At 51.1% G+C, this 27,949-nt stretch overlaps 1 protein-coding gene and 1 long non-coding RNA gene across 2 annotated transcripts in view; one reads left to right on the top strand and one right to left on the bottom strand.

The window, feature by feature from the left end:
- The window catches only part of LOC308592091, a 302,880-nt gene that overhangs the window by 48,303 nt on the left and 226,628 nt on the right, over window positions 1–27,949 (top strand). The gene's annotated exons all lie outside the window — the stretch shown is intronic.
- On the bottom strand, window positions 230–27,949 carry NPC1L1 (NPC1 like intracellular cholesterol transporter 1). Its single transcript, XM_081202931.1, has 19 exons — window positions 27,840–27,949; window positions 23,671–25,214; window positions 21,265–21,365; window positions 19,101–19,273; window positions 17,238–17,366; window positions 16,731–16,913; window positions 16,142–16,256; window positions 14,694–14,821; window positions 14,407–14,544; window positions 13,264–13,353; window positions 11,604–11,794; window positions 9,980–10,107; window positions 9,615–9,744; window positions 8,330–8,385; window positions 7,886–8,036; window positions 7,476–7,707; window positions 5,574–5,687; window positions 3,722–3,884; window positions 230–996 (listed from the first exon to the last, which is right to left on the bottom strand). Exons 1-19 carry the CDS (start codon window positions 27,891–27,893, stop codon window positions 800–802), a joined length of 4,017 nt encoding a protein of 1,338 aa, XP_081059057.1. The 5' UTR covers window positions 27,894–27,949; the 3' UTR covers window positions 230–799.

Here is a 27,949-nt window from a genome sequence, read left to right as displayed (position 1 = left end):
CCACGACTGGACCTAATGGTCAGGGGTCCCTTTACCTTTACCTTTATTTGGTAGGTTGGCACCAGAGAGTGGCTTCAATAGGACGGGGTCAAAACCGGGTGTTGGGGGCGGGCCATTATTATTCCCCCTCCCGCCTAGAGCCACAGCTCTGCAACCCTGTGCAACCTCTGAAGCCCCATAGTTAGAGGGAACGGCAGCTTTGTCCAAGAGACAAACCACCAGAGAATTGCTGAGGAACACAAAGAAATGTGTTTGTGCTGCTTTTGATCTTTATTCCATTTCCACCCCATCTTTCGCACACGGAACTCAAGGGAACGTCCATGGGGTTCTCAGACAGGCCCCAACCACCAGAAGCGCAGAAGCATTGGCAAGGTGGCCCATCGCACATCTGTCCCAGTCTTATGTCCTGGTTCTCCTTCCTCTTCAGAGGAGCATCTTGTGGAGGAAGAAACACCTGGAATCACATCCTCCACCAGGCTGGTGGCTGCAGAAAGTGGGGGACCACAGGCAACCAGTTTGAGGGGTCCTCCAGCTCTTCTTGGTTGGCTGGGACAAGGCCAGAACTCTGGTTTGCAAAGCGCCCACATTCGGCAGATTCTTGCAGTTAGGAACCAGGTTCTTACAGATAACACTGTACTGTTGCCCTCTTGCTCGCAGGGATGCGGGCTGGAGAATAATTATTATTTGGGGTGTGCGCACAATCATGCACACACACGGCACTCGCTTGCGGGGGCTGCTGTGGTTGCTCCCCGGACTGGCCAGCATCCTTGCTTGCCCAGAGCCTCTGTCCCGTGTCTGCCTAGATGCCCGCTCCTTCTGGGCAGCTGCCACCCACTCCTTCAGATCCCTCCTGCTTGGGCCTGTCCTTTGGAACCTCGTTGCAGCCACTAAAGGCTTGGTTCTGGATCCCGTTGCTGCTTTCAAGAGCAAGGCTGTTGGCGATGACCAGGCTGCTTTTTGTCTTCTGCTGCACACTCAAGTGGATGCTATCAGGTCCTAGTTGGTGGGATGGAGAGAGAAAGGGGTAAAGTCAGCCACTAGGCTCCCTAACCTCACATGAAGCACCCCCACCGCATGGCAGGTGTTATATACCTGAAGGAGCGTCTCCACCCCCATCGTTCAGCCCAGACACTGAGATCCAGTGCCGAGCGCCTTCTGGCAGTTCCCTCATTGCGAGAAGTGAGGCTACAGGGAACCAGGCAGAGGGCCTTCTCGGTAGTGGCGCCCGCCCTGTGGAACGCCCTCCCATCAGATGTCAAAGAGATAAATAATTACCTGACATTCAGAAGACATCTTAAGGCAGCCCTGTTCAGGGAAGTTTTTAATATGTAACGCTGTACTGTTTTTAACACTGATTGGGAGCCGCCCAGAGTGGCTGGGGAAACTCAGCCAGATGGGCGGGGTATAAATAAATTATTATTATTATTATTATTATTATTATTATTATTATTATTATTATTATTATTATTATGTATTGAAGTGCTTACCCTGGTCACCAGGGGTATTGTGTATACAGTGGTACCTCTGGATGCAAACGGGATCTGTTCCGGAGCCCTGTTCGCATCCTGAAGCGAACGCAACCTGTGTCTGCACGGGTCGCGATTCGCCGCTTCTGCGCATGCACGTGACGTCATTTTGAGCGTCTGCGCATGCGAGAGCCGCAAAACCCAGAAGTTACACACCCTGTTACTTCTGGGTCACCGCAGAGTGCAACCCAAAAATACTCATCCTGAAGCTACTTCAACCCAAGGTATGACTGTATAGTTTCCACTCAGGTCCACATCAGTTAATTTAGGCGGGAAACCCTGGAGTGTTGTTGTTATAATGTTGACAGCCGGCTGCCTATAAAAGCAGGCCAGCTGAGGTGTTCAGTTCAGTTCAGTTCCAGCTTACTATAAAGAACCACTTGGAGAAATCTCTGTGTCAACCCACTACTTAATAGCAGCCATTCCGGAGGACAGTTGCTGTCTCGGTCAAGGAGTATGCACAGAAGAGAAGCGCTGGCCGCCATGATTTGTTCATAGCTGTAGTCTGATTGCTGGGGAGGAGGGAGCTCATAAGAATATAAGAAGAGTCTGCTGGATCATGGCTCATCCAGCAACTGGGATTCAGAAGCATTGCTGGCTTCAACCGTGGAGGCAGAGAAGAGCCATCGTAGCTAGGAGCCCTTGATAGCCCTCTCCTCTGTGAACTTGTCTTTTAAAGCTATCTAAGTGGGAGGCCATCATCAAGTTGGACGACCATTGCTGCCTCCTGTAGGAGCAAGTTCCATAGTTTAGCTCTGTCCTGCATGGCGTGGGGGGGCCATAATAAGAATAAGAATAAGAATAAGAATAAGAATAAGAATAAGAATAAGAATAAGAATAAGAATAAGAATAATTTATTCCCCAGCCACCCTGGGTGGCTTCCAACAAAGGTTACAAATACATTAAAATGTCACACATTAAAAACTTCCCTGAATAGGTCTGCCTTCAGATGTCTTCTAAATGTCAGGTAGTTGTTGTTCTCTTTGACATCTGATGGGAGGGCGTTCCACAGGGCGGGTGCCACTACCGAGAAGGCCCTCTGCCTGGTTCCCTGTAGCTTTGCTTCTCGCAGTGAGGGAACCGCCAGAAGGCCCTCGGCACTGGACCTCAGTGTCTGGGCTGAATGGTGGAGGTGGAGATGCTCCTTCAGGTATACAGGACCGAGGCCGTTTAGGGCTTTAAAGGTCAGCAACAACACTTTGAATTGTGCTCGGAAACGTACAGAGAGACAGGCACTGTGCTGAGCGAGTGGGGACTTGGTACAGAGCAGTGCTGCCAACTCTTCAAAAGTGGGGTGTATTCTAAATAAGCAAGTTAAAGCCGGCACTGAAGATTAAACTGGATTAAACAGCTTACATGTGTTTTGCTGTGCTATTAGGAAATTCTTTTTGCACAGTTTGGTTTTGAAATGCATTGTTTTCTTTGCTGCAAGCCACTCTGAGCATCTTTTCGTGTGGGTGTGAGAAAGTGACATGGAAAAAAAAGCGAATGAATGAAAGCTCAGATGGATTTGCATCTTTCCGAAACGCTGGAGAAGAGAGGAAGAGATGGGCCTGTTCGACAGGAGGAGAACCCAGAGTGAGGTCTCATGGAGAGAGGAACCCCCTGCAGCAAGCAAACTACCTCTGCAGAGCACTTCCTTAGAGTAATTCAGGAAAGAGCAGTCCTCTCCCACCTCGCCCCACCCAAGCAATGGTGGGCACCCACTTCCCCTTCCTGTCACAGGCGGCTTAAACTGTGCCTCCATCCCCCTGTGCCCCTGTCCTCTTTGCCCCTCATTACAGGCTGTCTTGGGACGCGGGTCGCGCTGTGGGTTAAACCACAGAGCCTAGGACATGCCAATCAGAAGGTCGGCGGTTTGAATCCCCGCGACGGGGTGAGCTCCCGTTGCTCGGTCCCTGCTCCTGCCAACCTAGAAGTTCGAAAGCCCGTCAAAGTGCAAGTAGATAAATAGGTACCACTCCAGCAGGAAGGTAAACGGCATTTCTGTGCGCTGCTCTGGTTCGCCAGAAGCAGTTGAGTCATGCTGGCCACATGACCCGGAAGCTGTACGCCAGCTCCCTCGGCCAATAAAGTGAGATGAGCGCCACAACCCCAGAGTCGGCCACGACTGGACCTAATGGTCAGGGGTCCGTTTTACAGGCTGCCTCAGCAATTGCCCCTCTTTGTAGGCTTGGGAAGGCAAACTGGCTCACCGAAATAACTGAGGACCACAGGCAGGAAGACGAGTCCGTGGAGCATCCCCAGCAGCGTGATGATGAGGTTGAGGCGGAAGAAGAAGATCTGGATCAGCTGGGCTTTGGCAAAGGCCAGGACTACGATGCCCGGGAGGTTAGTCATGGCTACGCCAGCAAACACCTGGAGGGGGAGCAAGCAGACAGCACAGGCTGGTTATACAGTGGTAATCCGTTCTGTGATTCTCTTCGCCTAGCGGTTTTTTCGTCTTGCGAAGCAAGCCCATTGACGGATTAGCGGATTAGCGCTATTAGCGGCTTTTAGCGGCTTATCGGATCAGCTGATAAGCGGCTTAGTGGCTTAGAAAAAGGGGGGAAAGGAAAAAAAACCAGCAGGAACTCGCAAGACATGGTCGTCTTGCGAAGCAAGCCCATAGGAAATTCGTTTTGCGAGGCACCTCCAAAACGGAAAACTCTTTCGTCTAGCGAGTTTTCCGTCTTGCGAGGCATTCGTCTGTACCCAGAAATCTCCAAATGGGGGAGAAGGGGCAGAGTTGGCTCACACAGCAGGGACTGCCTCTGCAGGCAGGTGAGGAGTGCTATGGCCTTGGCAGCCTCACCAACACAGCCCAACGCCCAGTTGGCTGCCCACCAGATAGGCATAAACAGCTCCCAAGAGTGGAAGTTGGAAAGTGGAGGGAGAGGCTGAAGAGCTCTCATGCCAATTTGGAGCTGGTTCTGGATGACCAAAAGCAATGTGTTTATTTGGGGGGGGGCAGGGGGTTGAGAAGAGCACAACTGATTCTGGAGAGGGGGAGCAGAGGTTTGGACAGCCATCCATCGGATTTTTTAGCTGTAATACCTGCAACGCAGGTGGCGCTGTGGTCTAAACCACTGAGCCTATGGCTTGCAAATCAAAAGGTCAGCGGTTTGAATCCCCACGACGGTGTGAGCTCCCGTTGCTTGGTCCTTGCTCCTGCCAACCTAGCAGTTCGAAAGCACATCAAAGTGCAAGTAGATAAATAGGTACCGCTCCGGCAGGAAGGTAAACGGCATTTCCGTGCACTGCTCTGGTTTGCCAGAAGCGGCTTTGTCATGCTGGCCACATGAATGAGAAAAACTGTCTGTGGAGAAACGCTGGCTCCCTCAACCAGTAAAGCGAGATGAGCGCCGCAACCCCAAAGTCATCCGTGACTGGACCTAATGATCAGGGGTCCCTTTACCTTTACCTTACCTGCATTACAGGGAGATGACACTTGGGGTCCCTTAGGTAAAGGTAAAGGGACCCCTGACCATTAGGTCCAGTCGTGGCCAACTCTGGGGTTGCGGCGCTCATCTCGCTCTATAGGCCGAGGGAGCCGGCGTACAGCTTTCAGGTCATGTGGCCAGCATGACTAAGTTGCTCCTGGCGAACCAGAGCAGTGCACAGAAACGCTGTTTACCTTTCCGCCGGAGCGGTACCTATTTATCTACTTGCACTTTGACGTGCTTTCAAACTGCTAGGTTGGCAGAAGCAGGGACTGAGCAACGGGAGCTCACCCCGTCGCTGGGATTCAAATCACACACTACAATTCACTGATTCTACAAACCAGCTCCAAAGGCCCCATGAGGGCAGGGCCTCTCCAGATGCGGATTTAGGGCACCGTGACCAGTTACACCACACTGGGCACCAAGCCTAGGGGGCACCTCAGGACACCACAATTCTGATGCAATGAACTGAGCAGAATGGAAGGGGAGAGGCAAGAGGGGGGTATGTCACTGTGGACATTTGAAAGACCAAAGCCTGGTCTCTCTTCCCTGCTCCAATGCACCCAAGCAGGATCCTAAACGAAGCCACAGACCTCCCACATGTGCCCCTCTCCCCACGACTCACCGCACTCCCCATGTTGACTGTGGCCTCTCTGGCTCTCTCCACTTTGGTGGGCTGTGTGCTGATAGCGAAGGAGCGGGTGATGTGGGAGACAAACTCCACCGAAATGCCCACAGCCTGCCGGGAGGAACAGAGCCCTTGTCAGCAGGATGAGCAGGTTTATTATTACTAAATTATTTTATTTTTATTATTATTATGATTGCCAAGCCCACCTGGCACATTTGCTGGGCCAAAAAGCCCCAGTTATTTTTTTGTACCATGTACGGCATTTTTGACCTGATCAGCAATGGGCACAAAAATTGCACCTTGCACATATGTGGTGGACCTGTCCCAAGGTGAAAGACTTCTGGGAAAAGATTTATAATGAATTGAAAAAAATGTTGAAATACACATTTATTAAGAAACCAGAAGCCTTTCTACTTGGAACAACAGGTTTGGAATTGCCCAAGAAAGATGTCAGATTGTTTTTGTATGCCACAACTGCGACTAGAATTTTGTTGGCCAAAAATTGGAAATTACAAGAAGTACCAACAGTGGAGGAATGGCAGATGAAGATGATGGACTTTTGAGAGCTAGCCGACCTGACCGGAAGAGTCTGTGACCAGAAGGAGGAGGAGTACCAGGAGGAATGGAAGAAATTCAAAGTCTATTTAGCTAAATATGTTAAGATAACTTAAATAGAATTACTTGCGAGTATCAGATAGGCTTAGGATTTAAATATGTGATGTTGTAGAATACTATGTTGTTAAAATGAAAAGAAAGAAAGATGTTAATCAACCAAGTAAATTCTATGTTAAAATAGTTTTGGAAAACTGCTAGCTACAATGATTTATATGGAAACTCAGCCAGGGGGATTCGAGGAAGTCACCCAACAATGTTAACAAAAGTGGAATTATGACAGTTAGGATAAATGTTTGTTTGTTTGTTTGTTTGTTTGTTTTTTAATGTTTTCTTTTCATGTTTGTGGATTTATGTGTCATAAATTTGGAAAACTAATAAAAACATTTGAAAAACAACAACAAAAATTGCACCTTGCTTCTGTTGCAACTGAAGGAGAAATATGGTCCAACCTAACCTGGGCATCTGGTATGGAAACGAGAGCTGGACCATAAAGAAGGCTGATCGCCAAAGAATTGATGCTTTTGAATTCTGGTGCTGGAGGAGACTCTTGAGAGTCCCATGGACTGCAAGAAGATCCAACCTCTCCATTCTTAAGGAAATCAGCCCTGAGTGCTCACTGGAAGGACAGATCCTGAAGCTGAGGCTCCAATACTTTGGCCACCTCATGAGAAGAGAAGACTCCCTGGAAAAGACCCTGATGTTGGGTGAAATATACTCAGAGTCGCAAAGTGATTTCATGCTCTTTATTCAGCTCATAGTGGTGAGGAGGAATGAACGAAAGTCCCCTCTGCTTTATATACATTATTTACACAATGGGCTGCACATGATTGGCTAATTCCGGAATTCTACTGTAAGCCAATCAGGTTGTGGATTCACTTCTATCTGGAGCAGGATTGGGTGGTTCCTGCCAAGCAATCATACTGCTGCATTGTTCTTGGACCAATCAGACTGCTGCATTCTGAATCCTATTTTCTAGGACCAATCAGACTGCTGCAGTTTGGATCCTATTCAACTCAGTACATAACATTAGGAAAGATGGAGGGCACAAGGAGAAGGGGACGACAGAGGACGAGATGGTTGGAAAGTGTTCTCGAAGCTACCAGCATGAGTTTGACCCAACTGCGGGACGCAGTGGAAGACAGGAGTGCCTGGCGTGCTCTGGTCCAGGGGGTCACAAAGAGTCGGACACGACTAAACGACTAAACAACAACAAGTCAAATTGCCCTTTATATTTGCAAGCCGGTTTGGTGTTTTGGTTTCATTGTATGACAAGGGCTGGCTTACCGTCACCAGGTTGATGAGGGAGATGGCGTTGAAGGAAATGCCCCACAGCGTCATGGCTCCCTGGGTGTCCACCAGGATCATGATGATGGTGAACAGGTTGATGAGTCCTGAGCGCAGGTCCATGCCCAGCAGGACACAGCAGACCAGGAAGGTGGGGAGCAAGCAGACGGCCAGGTTGAGGACTCCCGCAAGGGCGATGCTCAGGAACTGCTCGTAAAAGACATAGGTGATCCTGCAAAAAAAACCACAACGGTGGTGGGAACACCAGCGAGACACAGAGACCCACTTTGACGCTCTCCCCAGAGCCTCGCTGACCCCAGGGGTGAAGAGAAGGGAAACTAGGGACTGTTTCCCCAAAAAAGGACAAGATGCCCTTTCTGGTTGCTCCCCAGCCGCTCCCGACATCTTACGTGTATGGGAAGACCGTGAAGTCGGGGTCCGTTCCTGGCACCTGCCGCATGGCAGCGGTGATGTTGGCTGCCAGTTCCCGGGCCGCCTTCAAGGCTGCTGTGTACTCCTGCGAGTTTTTGAGGGGTGTGTGGTATGCCATGAAGCGGGATGCTGTGGAAAGAGGAGACAGGCGCTGCAGTGGCCCAGCTACCCAGAGGGGCTGCACCCCTTCAGAGGGGCATTAACCGCCTCCCTCCTCCTGCAGCCTCCCACCTCCGAAGTGGGGGGGCCAAGGAGATGGCACTGGCAAGTATATGAAGCCAGAAGCCCACCTCCCCGTCTGCATATCCCTCCATCCACCCTGGTTGCCACAGCAAGAGAGTCGGTGCCCTCCTGGCAGGGCAGCAGAATTCGCACCTGGGGCTTCTTTTTATTCTGGGGGATGGGAGGGGGGAAACACTCACCTATGATTTCCCCATCTGGCCCCAGACGCACAGACGTGTCATAGGCACCACGACCCCTGGAGAAAAAGATGGGGGGGCACGTTGAGTGTCAGAGAGAAGCACTCCCCATGGCAGACCCAATGCTGCAGGTGCAAACTGGAAATGGCCCCAGAGCCCTTTTTATTTTATTTTATTGATTTATTTATTGCGATTATTATCCTGCCTCCTTTCCCCCAAGGAGCTCAAGGTGGTATACATACTCCTCGCCCCCATCCTGGCATTTTAACCTCACCACCACAACAGCTTTCCCGTAAGGCAGGCTAGGCTAAGAGACACGCTGACTGGTCCAAGGTTACCCAGCGAGCCTCATGGTAGAGTGGGGAGATTCGAACCCTGGTCTCTCTCGGGTCTTAAATCCAGCACTCAAACCACTACACCACACTGGCTCAAAGCCCAGGATAGGAAAGGCTTAGGGCATCCCAGCTGGCTAGCAGGCAGCCAAGCTGTTTGCCACCAACAGTTCCCCAAACGGCTTGGAAACAGCCTTCCCCAGCCCCATGGATGGTTCACACATCAAGACCTTCCTCAGAGGTCCCTCCCTCAGTGCCTGGATTTGGAGCTCTCACCCCACAGAGACACAGGTGGCGCTGTGGGTTAAACCACAGAGCCTAGGGCTTGCCGATCAGAAGGTCGGCGGTTCGAATCCCCGCAACGGGGTGCTCCCTGCTCCTGCCAACCTAGCAGTTCGAAAGCACCTCAAAGTGCAAGTAGATAAATAGGTACCACTCTGGCGGGAAGGTAAACGGTGTTTCTGTGCACTGCTCTGGTTCGCCAGAAGCGGCTTAGTCATGCTGGCCACATGACCCGGAAGCTGTACGCCGGCTCCCCGGCCAATAAAGCGAGATGAGCGCCGCAACCCCAGAGTCGGCCACGACTGGACCTAATGGTCAGGGGTCCCTTTACCTTTTACCCCACAGAGGTCAAGCTGCCCCCAGGGAAAAAACCATGTGCTCCATAACAATCTCCAACCTCCTTGTGGGCCATTTCCCGCAAAATCCACCCACAGCCTGCCTACCCTGGCCTGGCCTCGTGGGCTCCACTGGCTCAATCCGGCCGCTCCTCAGCCTCGGCACTCCAGCTGGCCCCCCCTTCCGGTAGGGGTGCTTCTACAATGCACAGCCAGGCAAGGAGACCCTCTCTGGGGAGGGGGGGAATCATTCCCTGCTGTAGGAACAATCGCCCAGACCTGAATCCTGACCCGCACACATACACATACACACACCCCCCCGGTGCTTGCAGTACTCACGCCTTGGGGCATTTCAGGTTGGGCATGTCGTGGAGGAACCAGGGCAGGAACCGGTGAAACTCCTCGACACTTGGCCGGAGGGTCCCGCTCGTCGGAGCCATGCACTTGTTGAAAAGGCAGGACAGGGAAGCTGGGGGAGAGAGAGGCAGAGGAGAGGCAGAGCCCCAGGTCCAGGCAGGAATCTCTGGTCCCCTCCAGCTGCAACCTCGGGCAGGGAAACCCCCAGGGGACGTCCCACCGCCCTCTATACTTTCACAGAATGATAGAGCTGTAGAGTTGAAAGGGCTCCCCAAGGGTCATCCAGCCCCACCCCCTGCAATGCAAGAATCGCAGCTGAAGAATCTCTGGCGGGTTTCTCTGCTTACTGTTGGTGGAGGGGCAGAACTGGCCCTTATCTGGGCCAAAGCTGTGGACGCGGCAGCAGCTGGAAAAGGGGCTCAGCCAGTCGATGAAGTCGTCCACCCAGGAAGAGGCAGGGATGGCCAGGAAGGACCTGGGGGGAGAGACAGCGACATGGAGGGGGGCCGAGGCCCACGGCCAAAGAGAGAGCGCAAGGCTCGAAGGGCAAGAGCACAGGATGGAGGCACAGGCAGTGGCGTAGCGTGGGGGGTGCAGGGGGGGCCGGCCGCACCGGGCGCAACATCTGGGGGTTAGGGTTAGGGGGCGCAAATCCACGGGTTAGGGGGCGCAAATTACTTGCATTGCCCTGGGTGCTGACAACCCACGCTACGCCACTGGGCACAGGGCACTTGCTCGTCCTGGGCTGCCTCGGCCGTCTTCCAGGCCTTAGGCCCCTCCAGGAGCACCACCTGTGGTCTGCGGGGTGGGGGCTGCCCTTGGAGGAAGGGGCCAAATGAAAAGGGGCAGTGGTGCTCGTGGACTGGCTTGCCAAGCCCAGCCTGAGGTGCCCCTGGTGAGGTGGAACGAGGAGGGGTGGAGCTGATCTTGCAGTGATCGGATGCAGGAAGCTGGGCTCATCCTGCCTGAGAAGGGCGCGGGGTGCCAGGCACCTGATCCTGGGTCCGATGCTGAACCTCAAACTATCAGGAGAAGCTGCTCAATGCTTGTCTGGTCCTCAGCTGGTTGGGGGCTGCCTTGATTTTGAGCTTATTGCCCTCTGGAGCCCCACAGACCACTAAGAATCTCCTGTGCCTCTTCTAGAGGCTGGAGGGCCAGACCACACTACCTTTCCTGTATGAATAATAATAATAATAATAATAATAATAATAATAATAATAATAATAATAATAATAATAATAATATATTTGTACCCCGCCTCTGATTGTGGAGGCAGAACATAGATGTTGTGGCTAGTAGCCATCAATAGCCCTCTCCTCCATGAATTGGTCTGTTCTCCTCTGAGATCTTGATAATAATAATAATAATAATAATAATAATAATAATAGTAATTATTATTATTATTATTATTATTATTCATTTGTACCCCGCCCATCTGGCTGGGTTTCCCCAGCCACTCTAGGCGGCTTCCAACAAAGATTAAAAATACATTAAAATGTCACACATTAAGAACTTCCCTGAACAGGGCAGATGTTTTTTTAAATGTCAGGTAGTTGTTTATCTCTTTGACATCTGGTGGGAGGGCATTCCACAGGGCGGGCGCCACTACCGAGAAGGCCCTGTGCCTGGTTCCCTGGTATGAAGCAAACTCCAGGCTGCTTTCTAGCATCTGCCTGGGGGTCTGCGGCTCCTTCTCCCCCAGGAAGGGTCCGGGCAAAAGAGCTTCTGCAACTGCTCTTTTACCACCATGCCCTTCCCGGTCAAAGCATCTTTCTCTGTGCCCCTGTAGGACGAACCCTCCAGGAACCCTCCCTCTCTCTATTTTTTCTTACATTTCCTGGCAGGTTTGTGGAGGGAAGAGCATGCAATAATATTCTGGCGTATTTGAGGGCAAAACTGGGGGGCGGGCGCTTTTGTACACCCACCCACCCCCTTTTTACAGGAGCAGAACGGCGCCTCCAAGCAACTTACACGTTGGGGAACTGCACGGCGGACTGGATCTTCTGCGTCAGGGAGTTGTCATTGCAGCCTGAGCTGGAGCAGACACCGTTCATCCCTTCCACCGTAGAGAAGTTGTAGCCCGGCGTGGTGACAAAGTAAGTTGGGGCCCCCACCATGAAGTACGTGTTCAGGTACTGGAAGTACTGAAGCATGTAGGAGTCCTGGGGAAAGCAAAGCATAAGAACATAAGAACCACCTAGGACATGTGATAAAATGGGGGGGAAATTGGGTCCATCTCCTTCCCTCTCCTTGCTACCTTTGCCTTGAAGGAGCAGCCCGAGAGCAGAGCCCCAGCAGACTCTGAGCTGCTCTGCCCTCCCTGTGCCCAGGCCAGCCCTTAACATCACCCTCCCTGCCTCTTTCATCCCTCAATGAAGGCCCTTGGCCCTTTGCTACTGGAAATTAAACAGAGAATGGAGGACCGGAGGTGGACATTTAAAAAACTGTCCCCATAGGCTCAGCCACTGGAGATCTTGTAATAGATATTTATTGAAGTTTCAGAAATTATATACAAAAGAAAAACAAACAAAACACAGACAAAAAAGAACAAGTATAATTTCAATCCCTTATTTTCTTATGCCTTACTTCGCTGACCTCCTCCTACCTCCCCTTTCTGTATTCCAATTTCAAAACATTTATTCAGCAAGTCCTCTCCCTTAATTTCATTTAGTTTTAACGTTTCTTTTCTTTTAACTTGAACATTATTGCTATAAACCACCTAGCTTCTAAGCCGTCACCATTCTAACATTCATTAATTTTGCAGTGTTTCTCATCCCTTTCTTCAGTTTATTTTTGATAACCTTATTTTCATTTAGTTTAGTTCATTTACAAAATCCAGTTTTACCTTATCCAAACTTAATCATCGAACTTATACATCAGTTCTTATTCTTAAACCATTCTTTCTAAGGCCAACCAAGGTTCCCTTCCACGAATTTCCCAATTTACATAACAATGATAAGAAAAAATAAAAGCAACAGAATAAATTGTAATTATAAACCCTTTGGAATCCCAAACTCCACCCCCCCTTTCCCGGTTTCAGTCCCCAAAAATGTCCATCAGTCTTAATCTACTATCAGCCTGGAGATCTCACGTCCAGCCACTGGAGATCTTGAAAAGGGGTAGAGGGAGGGGGGCTCAAAGACCCTGGAAGACCCTGGATGCTACCTGGGAAGGCTGGTATGTAGGAAAGAGACGGGGGAGGTCAGCAAATCTACCAGCACATCACTAACTGGCAGCCCTGCTGACACATACTTCATTAAACGGGAAATACTATTTTTCATGTTGCTGTCATTTTGCTTGCTTGCCGTACGATAGAACTGTTGTTCATTGGACCTGTTTATATTGTCATTTTTTTGTATTCATGCTTTTCTGTTTCTTTTTATTACTCCGTCCACTGCTCTGGGACTGAAAACATTCTATGAAGAGTGAGCTATAAATACTGCAAATAATTTAGTTAACAAAGCTACTGGAGGAAGCCAGGTGGAATTAAGCAGCTTCCTTCTTTAAGGTGCAGAGCACTCAGACTCAGCCAAGTCCTCAAGTTCCCTGAAGGAACTTCCTTGTGGAGAAGCCCCTTGGGGAACCATCATCATCGCTGCCCCAGAAGACCAGCAAGTCAGCCAGCTCTTACCGTGGGCATGGCCAGCTCCTGATTCAGCCCCACTTCGACATGCAACATCAGGAAGATTCCAGCGCAGAACATGAAAATGAAGATCAGCATCTGAAGGTAAGAACGCAAGAGGGTTCTCTGCAGGTGAAGCAGCAGGATCAGGCCAGAGCATCTAGTTCAGCAATCCAGTCATCCCTTGCCCGCAACCAGGGACCAACTAGAGGCTCCCAGGAAGCACACAAGTCTCACCTGAAGGCCATTATTTTATGTGTTAGATGGATTCCCACCCCCATTCTCTCCACCCGTCATGGGTGGGTCTGTGGGCTTCCCAGGTGGTGTCTCATCCTGACCAGGGCCTGCTTAGTGGTGGCCCCCTGGACCTTCAAGTCACACCCTCTCCCACCTCTGATCCTGGAGGAGGTAGATATGGACTACAGTAGCTTGGACTACTGCAATGCGCTCTACGTAGGGCTACCTTTGAAGGTGACTCGGAAACTGCAATTAATCCAGAATGCGGCAGCTAGACTGGTGACTGGGAGCGGCCGCCGGGACCACATAACACCGGTTCTGAGAGATCTGCGTTGGCTTCCAGTACGTTTCCGAGCACAATTCAAAGTGTTGGTGCTGACCTTTAAAGCCATTATCGGCCTCGGTCCTGTATACCTGAAGGAGCGTCTCCACCTCCATCGTTCAGCCCAGACACTGAGATCCAGCACCGAGGGCCTTCTGGCAGTTCCCTCACTGCAAGAAGTGAGGTTACAGGGAACCAGGCAGAGGGCCTTCTTGGTAGTGGCGCCTGCCCTGTGGAACGCCCTCCCAGCAGATGTCAAGGCAATAAACTACTATTTTACTTTTAAAAGAAGTAGGGAAGTTTTTACTCTCTGACGCTGTATTGTTTCTGATATTTGGTTGGAAGCCGCCCAGAGTGGCTGGGGAGACCCAGTCAGATGGGCGGGGTATAAATTATCATTATTATATTAGATATGGCTTCCAAGACTAACAGCCACCGAGGGGGAGTTGGTTAAGAAGGCTCAGAAAGAAGGATTCTTCTCCCCGTACCCTATGTTCTCTCCTGCCTCTCTCTTGCCACCTTGCCTGCTCTCCACCTTGGATTCACACACACACCAGAAAACCACCCTCTGCCACCTAGCCAGCAACACTCACCACCATGAACCGGACGAAGCTGTTGAGCAAGAAGGGAGCATAGAAGCGTTCTATGAAGGTGCGAAGGAGGCTTCTTTGCTCCTTCTCTGGGCTCTTCTCCTCCAGTTGGACGCAGCAACACAGGTCAAAGCGAGAGGCCTGTGGGCAAAAGGGGCGCCAGCTGAGGACCCCATTGGAGTGTGGGGCTGGGGAGGAGGAGGAGGGGTGGTTGTGGAAGCCTGCAACCCCTGTCAGTAAGGAAACCCTCCCGCCTCAAAAATGCACTTTAAAAGAAAGGCCCCACCCACCTTCTGCCTGCGGGCATCCAGAGACAGCAAGGCCACAAACATGGACACCTGGAGCAAGAAGTCAAAGAGGACGGCCAGGGCAGCGTTCAAGGCAAAGGTCCGGACAGCCGGCATCTCCGACAGGCCACCTAGAAGCAGGAAGGGAGGCGTAAGCTCCAGCAGCAGATCCTGGCTGCTGGATCAGGCCAAAGGCAGAGGTCCACCCTGTCCTCACAGTGGCCAATGAGCTGCCCTATTGGGAAACCCATAAGCAGGATCCAAGCACCAGGGTCCTCTCCCCAACTGTGGCTTCCAGTAACTGGGAATCAGAAGCACTGCTGCCTCTGACTGTGGCAGCAAAACAGAGCTATCCTGGCCAGTTGCCATCAACAGCCCTCTCCTCCTCCAGCCTCTTTTACCTCCATCCAGGTTGGGAGCCATCACTGCCATCTTTGAGAGGGAGACCCACTGTTTGGCTATGCGCTGCATGAAAGTCCTAGCTTTTACCTGTGCTGAATCTTCCAACATCCATTAGATGTCCATGAAAAAAAGGGCAGGGTGGACCTCCTGGGCTCTCTGGTCACAGGGCGAGTCAGGGTCAGCTTTAAGCTTTGGGTTACTGCCACTGCCTTGTTTTCTTCTTTTCATCTCTCAGGGCTGAGCCCACATTGGGGTTCTCCTGGCTTTTCAGGACCCCAATCCCCTTGCAGCTTTGCCTGTTCCAGCACTCGCTCACCCCCAGGCAGACAGGGCTTGTCACAAGCTGGGATGAGGGCATCCCTGCAAGAAAGCCTTTGGCCCATTCTAACTAAGGGACATGGGTGGAGCTGTGGGTGAAACAACAGAGCCTAGGGCTTGCCGATCAGAAGGTCGGTGGTTCGAATCCCCGCAACGGGGTGAGCTCCCGTTGCTCGGTCCCTGCTCCTGCCAACCTAGCAGTTCAAAAGCACGTCAAAGTGCAAGTAGATAAATAGGTACCGCTCCGGCAGGAAGGTAAACAGTGTTTGCGTGCACTGCTCTGGTTCGCCAGAAGTGGCTTAGTCATGCTGGCCACATGACCCGGAAGCTGTACGCCGGCTCCCTCGGCCAGTAAAGCGAGATGAGCGCCGCAACCCCAGAGTCGGTCACAACTGGACCTAATGGTCAGGAGTCCCTTTACCTTTAACTGAGGGATCGTCACATTTCCGCATTCTATGCAGTTTTCTATCAGCCCCGCCCTTTCCTCAGGAAAACCTGCTCTTTAGCACTGAATCAGTGCAAACATCCATCTGCAGAAAACCTGCAGATTGATGTTTGCTCTGAGATTGAAAAGCAAAGACGGACTTTTTCCGGAGAGAAGTGGCAGGATGAGCAGAAGTCTAGGTGAGCCCCGCGAGCCCTGCCACCCTTCTCTGCCCAAACCTGGCTGCATTTGGCCACCCGGGTTTTGTACCCGACTCCATCCTCAGAGAAGCAGTGGCTTTGCTTACCCAGGAAGAAGCAGATGACTTCAGAGAGGCTGCAAAGGAGCATGCTGGGCGCCACGTCACCCAAAACCCGCCCGATGTGTTGCTCCGTCGTCTCCCCAGGCCGTGGCTCACACCGCTGCAGTGGGAGGCAGAGGAAGGGGGCCTGAGAAATGGGGGGGGGGTCCTCACCCACAGAGTAGCAAGGCGGAGAAGTCGAGGTGTCTTCTGGGGTTCTCAAACAGGGGTGGTCTGGCCTCAGCTGTGTGCAAAGGTGTCCCTCCAATCTGGGCTCTCTCGGACCCCATTCTCCTTCCCCAAGGCCCAGCAGTCCTGAAGTAGGAGAGCTGCTCTGTTCCGGGACAGGGCCAGCCTATCCATGAGTCTGGGTGAGGCAGTTGCCTTGGGCAGCAGGCTGGGGACCGTTGGGAGGAGTGGTAGATCTGGACCCCCAAGCAGCATGCTGCTTGCCGCTGCTTGCCTAACAAGAGCAGGGCTATGGCTGCCACTGCTTGTGCCTCTTTAGCCTCCGTTCCTCCTCCCGCTCAAGTGGCAAAAACACCTTTGTTCTGGACATGCCAAGCCTTGGGAGCCCTCCCGGCATTTCTCGCACCTGGTACTCCAGCACAAAGATGAAGATGTTGTCAGCACCGACCGCCAGCACCAGGAAGGGAACGACCTCGATGATGATGAGGGAGGAGGGCAGCCCTATGTAGGAGTAGAAGCCCAGGGACGACAGCACAGCCCCCAGGACCACCAGGATTCCTCCGAAGCCCAGCGTCACCTTGGAGTCCACCTGAAAAGATGAGGCAAGGCGTGGTGACGAGAGGATGCTCCTCAGCAGCGAGGACGCACAGAGGCAAGCCCAGTCCTTGCACCTGCTTCTACACCCAGAGAGGCGTGAAGCCTCTTCCAGGTGTTGTGCTGGGTCCAGGAGAAGAGCAGGGCTCTCTCCGTGGTGGCACCAAACTCTGGAAGCACTCGGAAAGCAGCTGCTCCTTAAGTACTGGAAGCCTTGATGCTGCAGGAGGGACTGGAGCTCCTCTGCCCCCCTGCTTCTCCTCCTCCTCTTGGGTCTGGCCACCTCCACCCGCCTTGCCGTGGGGCAGCCCCTTCATACCAGGATGCGCTTCCAGCTGGAGTACTCGCCCAAGGCCAGTGCAATGTACACAAAGATCACCAGGTAGCTGACAGCAAAGACGGGGAGGTCCTCCCAGGTGGTGCGGTTGATCTCATCCTCCAGTGAACGCTGCAGGTATTATGGGGGGGGGGGAATAAGACGGCCTTAAGAGTCTATAGGGGAGAGTCTGCCTGAGCCATCAAGGGGAAGACTTTCCACCTGCCTTCCCCACCCCCTTCCTGGCAGGTGTGGGGCAGATATTGCTTTTGCTGCAATTTGGATGTTTGCATTTTATTTGGATGTTTGCATTTTATTGTTTCAGTGTTTATTAGCATGAGATGTTTGCCCTAATGATATTATGCCTGACTTTTTGGTTCATTCGTGCTCTGTTCCGCAACTGTTAATGCATTATCTCGAAATGTTTTTATATATTTATTTTGTACATTGATGTGAGCCACCTTAACAGTGTTAGAAACTGAGATAGGAAAGCTAGGAGCTGAATGGCACCTTAAACTGAGGTTATGGGTGCAACAATGGAATGTTTAGGTGCACTTTCTTTTATAACAAGAATACAAAGCTGAAAATGAACAAACTGCAGCTGAAATATTATGTTCATTTTTCACAAGGTCTAGTCCTTCCCCTGCCCATCCCCCATAATATTCTTAAGAGGGTCCCTTCTCCAGTCTTCAGAGAGCAACTGGAAGTGGGGAGGCAGAAAAAAGTCCTCCTTTCCTTCCACCCTGCAGTTTTAATCTGAAATCTCAGGCACAGCACTGCGCCCAGAGCTCGCGCTAATGAAATTCCCTCTCGCAAAACAATGGGAGTTTTGAATACTGCACCTTGAGCATGGAAAAGCAGCCGGGGAAGGACAACCAATGCGAAAGGCCAGCTCAGCATTGGTTTCTCAGGCACATAAGATGCTCAAAGCGCATAATTCAGGCCCGCCCTCCACATTCCTTGCACCAGCCGAGCGATGCCCCTGATTCTGTGCCCGCTCACCTGAAGCTCTCCAGGCACACAGGGATGAGAGGGACATACAGTGGTACCTCGGGTTAAGAATTCGTTCTGGAGGTCTGTTCTTAACATGAAACCGTTCTTAACCTGAGGTACCACCTTAGCTAATGGGGCCTCCTGCCGCCGCCGCACAATTTCTGTTCTGATCCTGAGGTAAAGTTCTTAACCCGAGGTACTATTTCTGGATTAGTGGAGTCTGTAACCTGAAGTGTCTGTAAACTGTAGCGTCGGTAACCCGAGGTACCACTGTACAGTGGTACCTCAGGTAACATACGCTTCAGGTTACAGACTCCGCTAACCCAGAAATAGTGCTTCAGGTTAAGAACTTTGCTTCAGGATGAGAACAGAAATCGGGCTCCGGCGGCACGGCGGCAGCAGGAGGCCCCATTAGCTAAAGTGCTGCTTCAGGTTAAGAACAGTTTCAGGTTAAGTACGGACCTCCGGAATGAATTAAGTACTTAACCTGAGATACCACTGAAAACTGAAAAATCCAAAAGTTTAAAAATGATGAACATCAGGCTCTCTGGGCAGGTTTTTCTCCTCTCCTCCGCCAACGACCTGACTGATTTGGGCAGCAAAGGCAAAAAAAGAAGAAGAAGAAAGTAGACACAGCACAGAAGGGGAGCAGGAATGGAATACAGTATAACCTTCTCCAACTAGCCTAGCAGGCCACTTTGGGGCTGGCTGGGCATCTGGGGTCCACTGGTCAGTGGAATGGGCTTGTTCTGGCCGGCAGATGTTGGGCACCACTGACCGCAGTGGCATGAGGTGACCCCCTGCCAGTAGCCCCAGCCCCCAATGGCAAATGGGAGGCACGGGGCTCCTTGGTGGGGCAGCAGCAACACCCACCTCTGCCATGTAGGCGACCGTGTAGCTGTCTTCATGTTCCCGCTGGAATTCCTGCACGATCTCCAGGAACTGCTTCTCCCACCACATGGCGAAGTCGAATCGAGGGTCACTGGGAGGGAAGTTGTTCAAGGAGAAGGTCAAGATGAGGGCCTGGCCTTCCGAGTACTCCTCCTCTGTCAGGCAGAGAAGAAGGAGGTCACAGAGAGGCAGGTTGGGGGTGGCACATCCGCAAGGCAGCAAGCCCCCCCCCCCAGAGCCCCAGTTCCCTCACACACAGCCCCCCATCTTCTCCCTCAAACCACAGGTGTGGTGCTTTCGCCAGGCCCCTCAGGTGCCACTGCTGGGCCTGACTAGGTGGGGCATCTTGAGACCCTCAGGAAGAAGAAGAAGAAGAAGAAGAGTTTGGATTTGATATCCCGCCTTTCACCCCCTTCAGGAGTCTCAAAGCGGCTAACATTCTCCTTTCCCTTCCTCCCCCACAACAAACACTCTGTGAGGTGAGTGGGGCTGAGAGACTTCAGAGAAGTGTGACTGGCCCAAGGTTACCCAGCAGCTGCATGTGGAGGAGCGGAGACGCGAACCCGGTTCACCAGATTACAAGTCTACCGCTCTTAACCACTACACCACACTGGCTCAGAGGATAAGTATAATGATAGAGGGCCTTCTTGGTAGTGGCACCCGCCCTGTGGAACGCCCTCCCACCAGATGTCAAAGAGAAAAACAACTACCAAACTTTTAGAAGACATCTGAAGGCAGCCCTGTTTAAGGAAGCTTTAAATGTTTAATAGGTTATTGTATTTTAGTGTTTCGTTGGAAGCCGCCCAGAGTGGCTGGGGAAACCTAGCCAGATGGGCAGGGTATAAATAATAAATTATTATTATTATTATTATTATTATTATTATTATTATTATTATTATTATTATTATTATTACTACAGTGCTTGGAACGAGTTTATACAGGATATATTAGGTGATGGATAAAGATTATGCACGTCTGGATACAAATGTGCGGAAATGTAATTTCTTTTATTTTCATTTTCATTTGTGTTTTCACCACCACTCATTTCAAAAAAAGAAAGGAAGGGGGAAAGAAAGAAAAAACAGGAAAAAATGGGAATAAGCTATTTTCTTTCAATTTTCTTTCTTTTTTAGAAAGGAGCAATGGGGGGCAAGGGGGGGGGACATAAGCTGTGGTGCTAGAACTTGTGGACGACCAATGCAGCTGAACACTGGAAGATTCGGAATAGATAAAAGCAAGTCCTTGACACCCTGCAAAGTTGAAATGTGGAACTTTTATTTAAACAAACTTTTTATAAAGAAACCAGAAGCTTTCCTATTGGGCATATTAGATTCAAATACTCCAAATGAAAATAAGAGCACATTCTTATACGCAACAATGGCAACAAGAATAGTAATAGCTAAACATTGGAAAAGTGAAATAGTACCAACAAAAAAAGAGTGGGAGGACAGACTATTTGAATATTTTGAAATGGCAAAACTCACGGATACAATTAGGGGGCAGTCTAACTAAAGATTCCAAAAAGAGTGGGGAGTGTATAGAGATTACCTAAAAAACCAGTGTCCTCAAATCAAAACTGAACTTGCATTGAGTAATTTTCGCAAACCACAATATGGTCTATAACTAAGTCCAGTAGATGGAGAAGGGTAGGAAAACTAAGTCCAGTAGATGGAGAAGGGTAGGAATGATGAGAAATGAGAAAGAAACAGATGAACAAACAGGAAAATGGACCCGCTTTGAGGAGGAAGAAGTAATACTAGAAAAGAATAAGAATGGGAAATATAAAATAGGCTAACATAATTCTGTGTGCAAGAGTGTACGGATTCATGGCTTTATGTGTTTGTCATTTGTTTTGTGTTTTCTTTTTAGTTTGTTTCTTAATTGTCCTTACAGCTTAGTATGTGTGTTTATGTGTTGTAACAAAAAGTTAATAAAAAGCATTTTTTTAAAAAAAAACAACGTAAGCTCTGGTGGTTGCCACAGTACCAAAATAGCACATGTGCATGTGCGCACACACACTCTGCCCCGACCTTAAAAAATGTCTTAATACCACTTATACCGCAGCCCCTTGCGGCCTGGGCAGCCCAATCTGTGCATGACACAAAAGACCCAATCTTTCCTCCCAGGGGGTGGGCATGCCTCTTACCTGGATACCCCCCCACGGCCAGGAAAGGGAAGACAGGCCCTCCATACTCTGCCATGCAGCTCAGCTCCAGCGAGGTGATGTCTTGGAAAGAGAGAGGTGAGCTGTGAAGGCAAAGGAATTGAGCGCCCAGTGAGAAATCGGCATTAAGGACGCTCCGGGAAGCCCTCCTGATTTCAGAGGAAGGGAGCCGCCTCGTTCACCAGGGACAGCAGAGGAGGCTGCCTTTGCCAGTACCAGCCCATCAAGCTCTGCGCTGTCTGCTTCAGGGGTGGAGAACCTCCTGCCCACAAGCCAAAATTGCCCCACCAGGAGTTCAGCTATGGCCCCCCATATGCAGTCACTTCCCCACACCTGAAATTGCAGGTGGGGCAGGAAGAGAAGCTGCGGGCAGGGCACAACTAGGAGCCTTAAACTGCTCAAGGACAGGAGGGCCAAAGCCTGCTGAATCAGCTGCACACACCAGGAACTCGCTTGAGCAGCCAGTGTCTGAAAAATGAAGGGTCACTGGCTGGGGCGGAGGCGTGGGGCTTGCAAGGTGCTTTGCGCCAGATCCTGTTTCCCATTGCCAGTCGTGGATTTACAGAAGCCATCATCCCAGTTCCTCACTTGATCCCAGAATGTCCCGCTTTTCCTTAAAGGTAAAGGTACCCCTGACCATTAGGTCCAGACGTGGCCGACTCTGGGGTTGCGGCACTCATCTCGCTTTATTGGCCGAGAGAGCTGGCGTACAGCTTCCAAGTCATGTGGCCAGCATGACAAAGCTGCTTCTGGCGAACCAGAGCAGCGCACGGAAACGCCGTTTACCTTCCCGCCGGAGCGGTACCTATTTATCTACTTGCACTTTGACGTGCTTTCGAACTACTAGGTTGGCAGGAGCAGGGATCGAGCTACGGGAGCTCACGCTGTTGCGGGGATTCGAACCGCCGACCTTCTGATTGGCAAGTCCTAGGCTCTGTGGTTTAACCCACAGCGCCACCTGTATGCTTTGCAAGGTGCTTTGCGCCAGACCCTGTTTCCCATTGCCAGTCCCGGATTTACAGAAGCCATCATCCCAGTACCTCATTTGATCCCGGAATGTCCCGCTTTTCCTTAGGACGTCCCTATTTCGATCGGAGAAGTGCTGGAGGTTATGGAGTTATGCCACCCCTGAGCCAAGGAGATAACTATAGAGTGGAACCTCAGTTTTCAAGCGTCTCAGAAGCCAAACGTATTGGATGCCAAAAACCCAGAAGAAATTGCTTCCGTTTTTGAACATGCCTTGTAGGCCGAACGGAAGTTTCGGAAGTTGAACAGTCTTCCGGAACGAATTACATTCGAAAACCGAGGTTCCACTGTACAACCTTTAGAAGACATCTGAAAACAGCTTGTGTAAGGAAGTTTTTTAATGTTCACTTATGTTTTTATAGGGGACGCGGGTGGCGCTGTGGGTTAAACCACAGAGCCTAGGGCTTGCCGATCAGAAGGTTGGTGGTTCGAATCCCCGCTACAGGGTGAGCTCCCATTGCTCAGTCCCTGCTCCTGCCAACCTAGCGGTTCGAAAGTGCAAGTAGATCAATAGGTATCGCTCCGGCGGGAAGGTAAACGGCGTGTCCATGCGCTGCTCTGGTTCGCCAGAAGCGGCTTAGTCATGCTGGCCACATGACTCGGAAGCTGTACGCCGGTTCCCTCGGCCAGTAAAGCGAGATGAGCGCTGCAACCCCAGAGTCAGTCACGACTGGACCTAATGGTCAGGGGGTCCCTTTACCTTTATGTTTTTATATGTGTTGGAAGCCGCCCAGAGTGGCTGGGGCTACCCAGTCAGATGGGTGGGCTATAAAACAGAATATCATCATCATTATGGAATAGGACATCCCTATTTTCATGCTGTGTTCTGATTGGTCTCACCACCTGTCCACGTTGGCATGGAGGGGTGGGGACCACAGAGCCAAAATGTCCCCCCCCCCTCAGTCAACCTCAGTTTGCAGCGGCTCTCCAGGTTCCCAGACCTTTCTCAACCCTACCTAGGGATGATGCTGGGGACGAACAGAGGACGTTCCGCTTGCCGGGGCTCTAAGCCTGAGCCACGGGCAAAGGGACAACAACACTTGTGGGAGGAAGGACTCTGCTCTTGCTGGACTGCAGCGAAGCATGAGCAGAGACTCAGAGCCAGCAGTTGGTTGCCAACCCTCCACTTTGAAGGCCGCCTCTGGGCGCTGCCAACAAAACCAGGCTCCCGGGAAGGCCCAGCCTCACCTCCTGCCTTGAGGGCTGTGCCAAGCTGGTGCAGGAGGTAATTTGTTCCTGACTCCAAACATAGGACTCAGCCAGACGCACACCCCCTGCTCCAGCTCAGTCTGATCAAAACAAAGGCCGCTGTCCCACTAAAGTGTATATTAAAAAAGGGGTCCCCTGGGGGCCAGGGCTTACTTGACGCAATAGAGGAAGTGGTCCCGCCAGTCCACGGTGCCATTCTTGCCCCTCATCGTCTGGTTGGCCATCATATTCAAGCGGGTCACGTTGTTCTGAAAATACTGCAACAGGCTGTTGACGCAGCAGTCAGAGAGGGTAGAATTCACAGGGTTCAGGGGGGCATAGCAGATGTCCTTCAGAGAGATGTTCCTGCCATACTCCGCAGACCAGACCTCGATGGCTTGCAGCCTCTGCTGCAGGTCCAGCAGGTCCAATAGAACCTCCATGGAGAGGATGCCGCTGAAATTCTTATTGCCCAGGATGAGGGAGTCGTAGGTGTAGCTGGGACGGTCCTTGGTGGTCATGATGACCTGGTTAGTCCTGAAGAAGGGCCCAAAGTTCTCGTCATAGAAGGTCTTCTCCTTCCGGGCCTGGCTGTCTGGTTTGGACCACAGCTCCACAGGGTCTGTGGTCAGCTGGATAAAGACCAGTCCGCTGGAGAGCCCTATCACCACCACCACCGAGATGGCGATCACCTGGATGGGGTAGGAGGCCACCAGTGTGCCCCAACAGCTGAATATCCTGGCCAGGAAGTCGTGGGTGGCCTGGCTCACTTTCTGAGAACAGGTTGGCTTGGGCATGGCTTTCTTGGGACCTTTGTCCTTCTGTTTCCGACACGAGCAGGAGCACCCTCGCTGGATCAGGAAGGCCACAAACAGCACCATGAGGAGGCAGAAGAGGAAAATGCACAGGAACAGGACCCCACTCATTCCCCCCACTTGGAAGGGCTTCTGGGCAGGGTGAGGGTCCAGGGCTGCAGGGCATGCCTGGGAACAGTCCTGGCAGGAACACCTCTCCTTGGTCCCATTGCCCACTGCCTCGCTGCACTTCCAGGCCGTTCCGTTGAAGGGCACGATGCCACCCTGAATTGGGGCAGAGCCTTCGGGCACCAGCTGGAAGGAGATGGCCAAAGGGGCCACCCCATTGCTTATGTCCCCCTGGAAATCCAGCCACCTCTGGCTGTTGCACAAGGTGGCCCCATATTTGCCACACATGGCGCTGATGGCGTAGCCGCCCGTGGCTGGCATCCTCACCCCTTTGCAAGAGTCGAAGGACTCCTGAGCAAAGCGCTGGCTGTAGTAGCACTGGTACTCCAAGACCCCTTGCTTCTCCTCCCCCTGGATGGTGCGGTTGAAATAGCGGGTGATGTTGGTGAAGAGGCTCTGGTCTGGGCTGCAAGTGCTCTGGCAGTAGATGCTGGCAAAGTTCTCCGAGCAGGACGGGCAGCGAGACAGAATCGCCTGGGACATGGACAGGCTGGTCTGCAGGTCTCGCAGCTGGGCCTCGGAGCAGCAGGCGAAGGTGTCATTGGCCCCCGTGAACAGCATCGGGCAGATGGTCTGGAGGAGGTTGAGGTGGGAGCCATTGACTTTCCGGGCCGGCGTGTTGGAGATGCAAGGGACAACTGCTGGGAGAAGACTGGAACTGATTTCGGGGTTCTTGCCGCACACTCCGTAGAAGGAACAGTATTTTGCCTGATGGATTGGTGTAAGGGCAGCAGCCTTGGTCCCATAGGAGGGGGAGGGAGAGATGTCATACAGAACCGGTTATTTCTTAGTATTTATTTTGTCAGTTAGGTCTAGACTTTTTTGTCACCACTATTGTGCTTCAATTCCTCAAACTTCCTCCCCGTCAAAGTCTCTTCTATTGTGAAGACAGAAGTGGACCTGAAGGGGCGTCTCCACCCCCATCGTTCAGCCCGGACACTGAGGTCCAGGGCCGAGGTTCCCTCATTACGAGAAGTGAGGTTACAGGGAACCAGACAGAGGGCCTTCTCGGTAGTGGCACCCGTCCTGTGGAACACCCTCCCTTCAGATGTGAAGGAAATAAGCAGCTATCCTATCTTTAAAAGACACCTGGAGGCAGCCCTGTTTAGGGAAGTTTTTAATATTTAATGCTGTATTGTTTTTAACACTTGATTGGGAGCTGCCCAGAGTGGCTGGGGAAACTCAGCCAGATGGGCGGGGTATAAATAATAAATTATTATTATTATTATTATTATTATTATTATTATTATTATTATTATTATTATTATTATTATTATCATTATTATTATTATTATTATTATTCTGCTTCTCTGCAGTCGCCTTATTCTCCTTTGGCACAATTCCCCCCCCCCTCATCACCCAAAGACACCCCACTGCCTCCCTAACTGGCTGTCTGCTAGCAACATACCTGAGAGCTTTCATTGCTCGTGGTCTTTCTGTTTTTAGCAATTTGCTCCTCAAATACTTTTCTTCTTCTTTTTGCATTCCTTACTGTCTGCATACTTCTCTCTGTATTTTCATGTTCCTTTTTGGTCTCATTTGAACAAGACTTCCATTTTCTAATGGAAATTTTCTTGCCTCTCTAACAGCTTATTTGACCACATTGGCACCCTGCCAGTACCTCATTTGATCTACAGTGCATACATTCTAGCTAATACTGTCGTTTTAAACAACCCCCCAAATATTTGGAGCGAATTGACCCTCTTGACTTTGACCCTTGCAACTTCCTTTTTGTCCCAGTCCTCTCCGGTTTAGGAAATTTCAAATGTGACCGCTAGATTTTCTTTGCAATTGTCTATTTGCACATACACTGAATCAGATAGCACTATGGTCACTGTTCCCAGTTGGTTCAAGATCACTTGCACCAAGTTCTGGTGCCACTTAAGATGAAGTCCCGGGCACCCTGCTCTGTTCCTAGGGCACAGACATTGAGGGCATCTAGAAATGCTACCCCTACGTGTGATGTGTACGCAACAGCCTAGACCAGGGGTCAGCAACCTTTTTCAGCAGGGGGCCGGTCCACCGTCCCTCAGACCATGTGGGGGGCCAGACTATATTTTGAAAAAGAAAAAAATGAACAAATTCCTATGCCCCACAAATAACCCAGAGATGCATTTTAAATAAAAGCACACATTCTACTCATGTAAAAACACGCTGATTCCTGGACCGTCCGCGGGCCGGATTGAGAAGGCGATTGGCTGTGTGTAACTGAAGAGAAGGCGATTGAGAAGGCGATTGGCTGTGTGTGTAACCTATTACTATAGCATTTCCTCTTTTGAATGTTTCCTTGATTTCGTTCTCCATCTGAATATCTCCCTGAGCATTTTCGCCAAGGGGATAACATGTCCCCAGTACAAAGTTACTCTTGGGACCCAGCATTACCGCACACAACGATTATTCGGAGCGATGCTGCTCTGTGTCCTCTTTGACACAGTGCAAGACCACCTCCAGAAAGCCCTCTGCCCTATTCTTCCTATTGCGTTTGCATCCATAGATAATTGTGTCTCACCGGCCCACTAGGTTTCCCCTTGGCTGTGAGAATCCGCACTAAAATCCCTGTTTCCTCTCAAAATGCGCACATTAAAATATATTTGGAGGCCTTGTTTTTGAGCCAAGAACTGCACTGGAACTGTGGGGAACTGTGAAAGTACAACTGAATTCTGATCCGTCCAGGAGGGTGGATCTCATCAGACTGATTTGGAATTTGCAAGAACTCGGACTCTTTGAGACGGGGGAGGCACCTCTTCCACAAGGCTGTCAATATTGCTTGCTGTATTGTCTCCTGTGTATCTGCTATCCTATTTTGTTACTGATAGTGGAAGCTGCTTTTCCACCGCTCTGGACGGTAGGACCCAAACCAGTGGATTCCAGTGACAAGAAAAGAGATTCCAGCTAAACCTTTCTGACAGTAAGAGCTGTTTGACAGCACGACAGACTCCCTTGGAAGGTGACAGACACCACTGGCGATTTTAAAGCAGATGTTGAATAGCCATCTGCCAGGGATACTTTAGCTGCAATTCCTGCCATGCAAGGATTTGGACTAGATGACCCTTGCGGTCCTTCCCAACTGTACAACTGTATGATTTCTGCCTTCATAAACCAGTGTGAACGTCTTAGGAAAGGAAAGTTGAACAAGGCCTGTCTGTTGTTCCAAGGCAGTCCAGAGATATAGGACCCATTTTCTGTGGGCAGCTGAAACCGGACAGAGATGGACTTGGGCTGCCCATTTAGTTCCATCTCATCCTGCTCCCCTAAGAAACAGCTCGGTTGCCCAAGGCCCTTCGAAGGCTGTTGCCTCCTGAAGCCCTCTTGCCCTTCCCTCCATCATCCACCCCCCACCAGGCCCCTGACCTCACTCACCAGGCCCAGCCCGGCCCTGGAAAGCACCAAGGCAAACAGGATGGTGCTCAGCATCCTGGCAGCTTGTCCTCAGTCCCAGACAGAAGCTTCAGAAAGGAGGGAGTGCCCAG

Source organism: Podarcis bocagei (genome assembly GCF_964188305.1).
Source record: "Podarcis bocagei genome assembly, chromosome: 7".
Lineage (NCBI taxonomy): Eukaryota > Metazoa > Chordata > Lepidosauria > Squamata > Lacertidae > Podarcis > Podarcis bocagei.
Note: the sequence above shows the minus strand (reverse complement) of the source record. Positions and strands in the feature narration are given on the sequence as shown.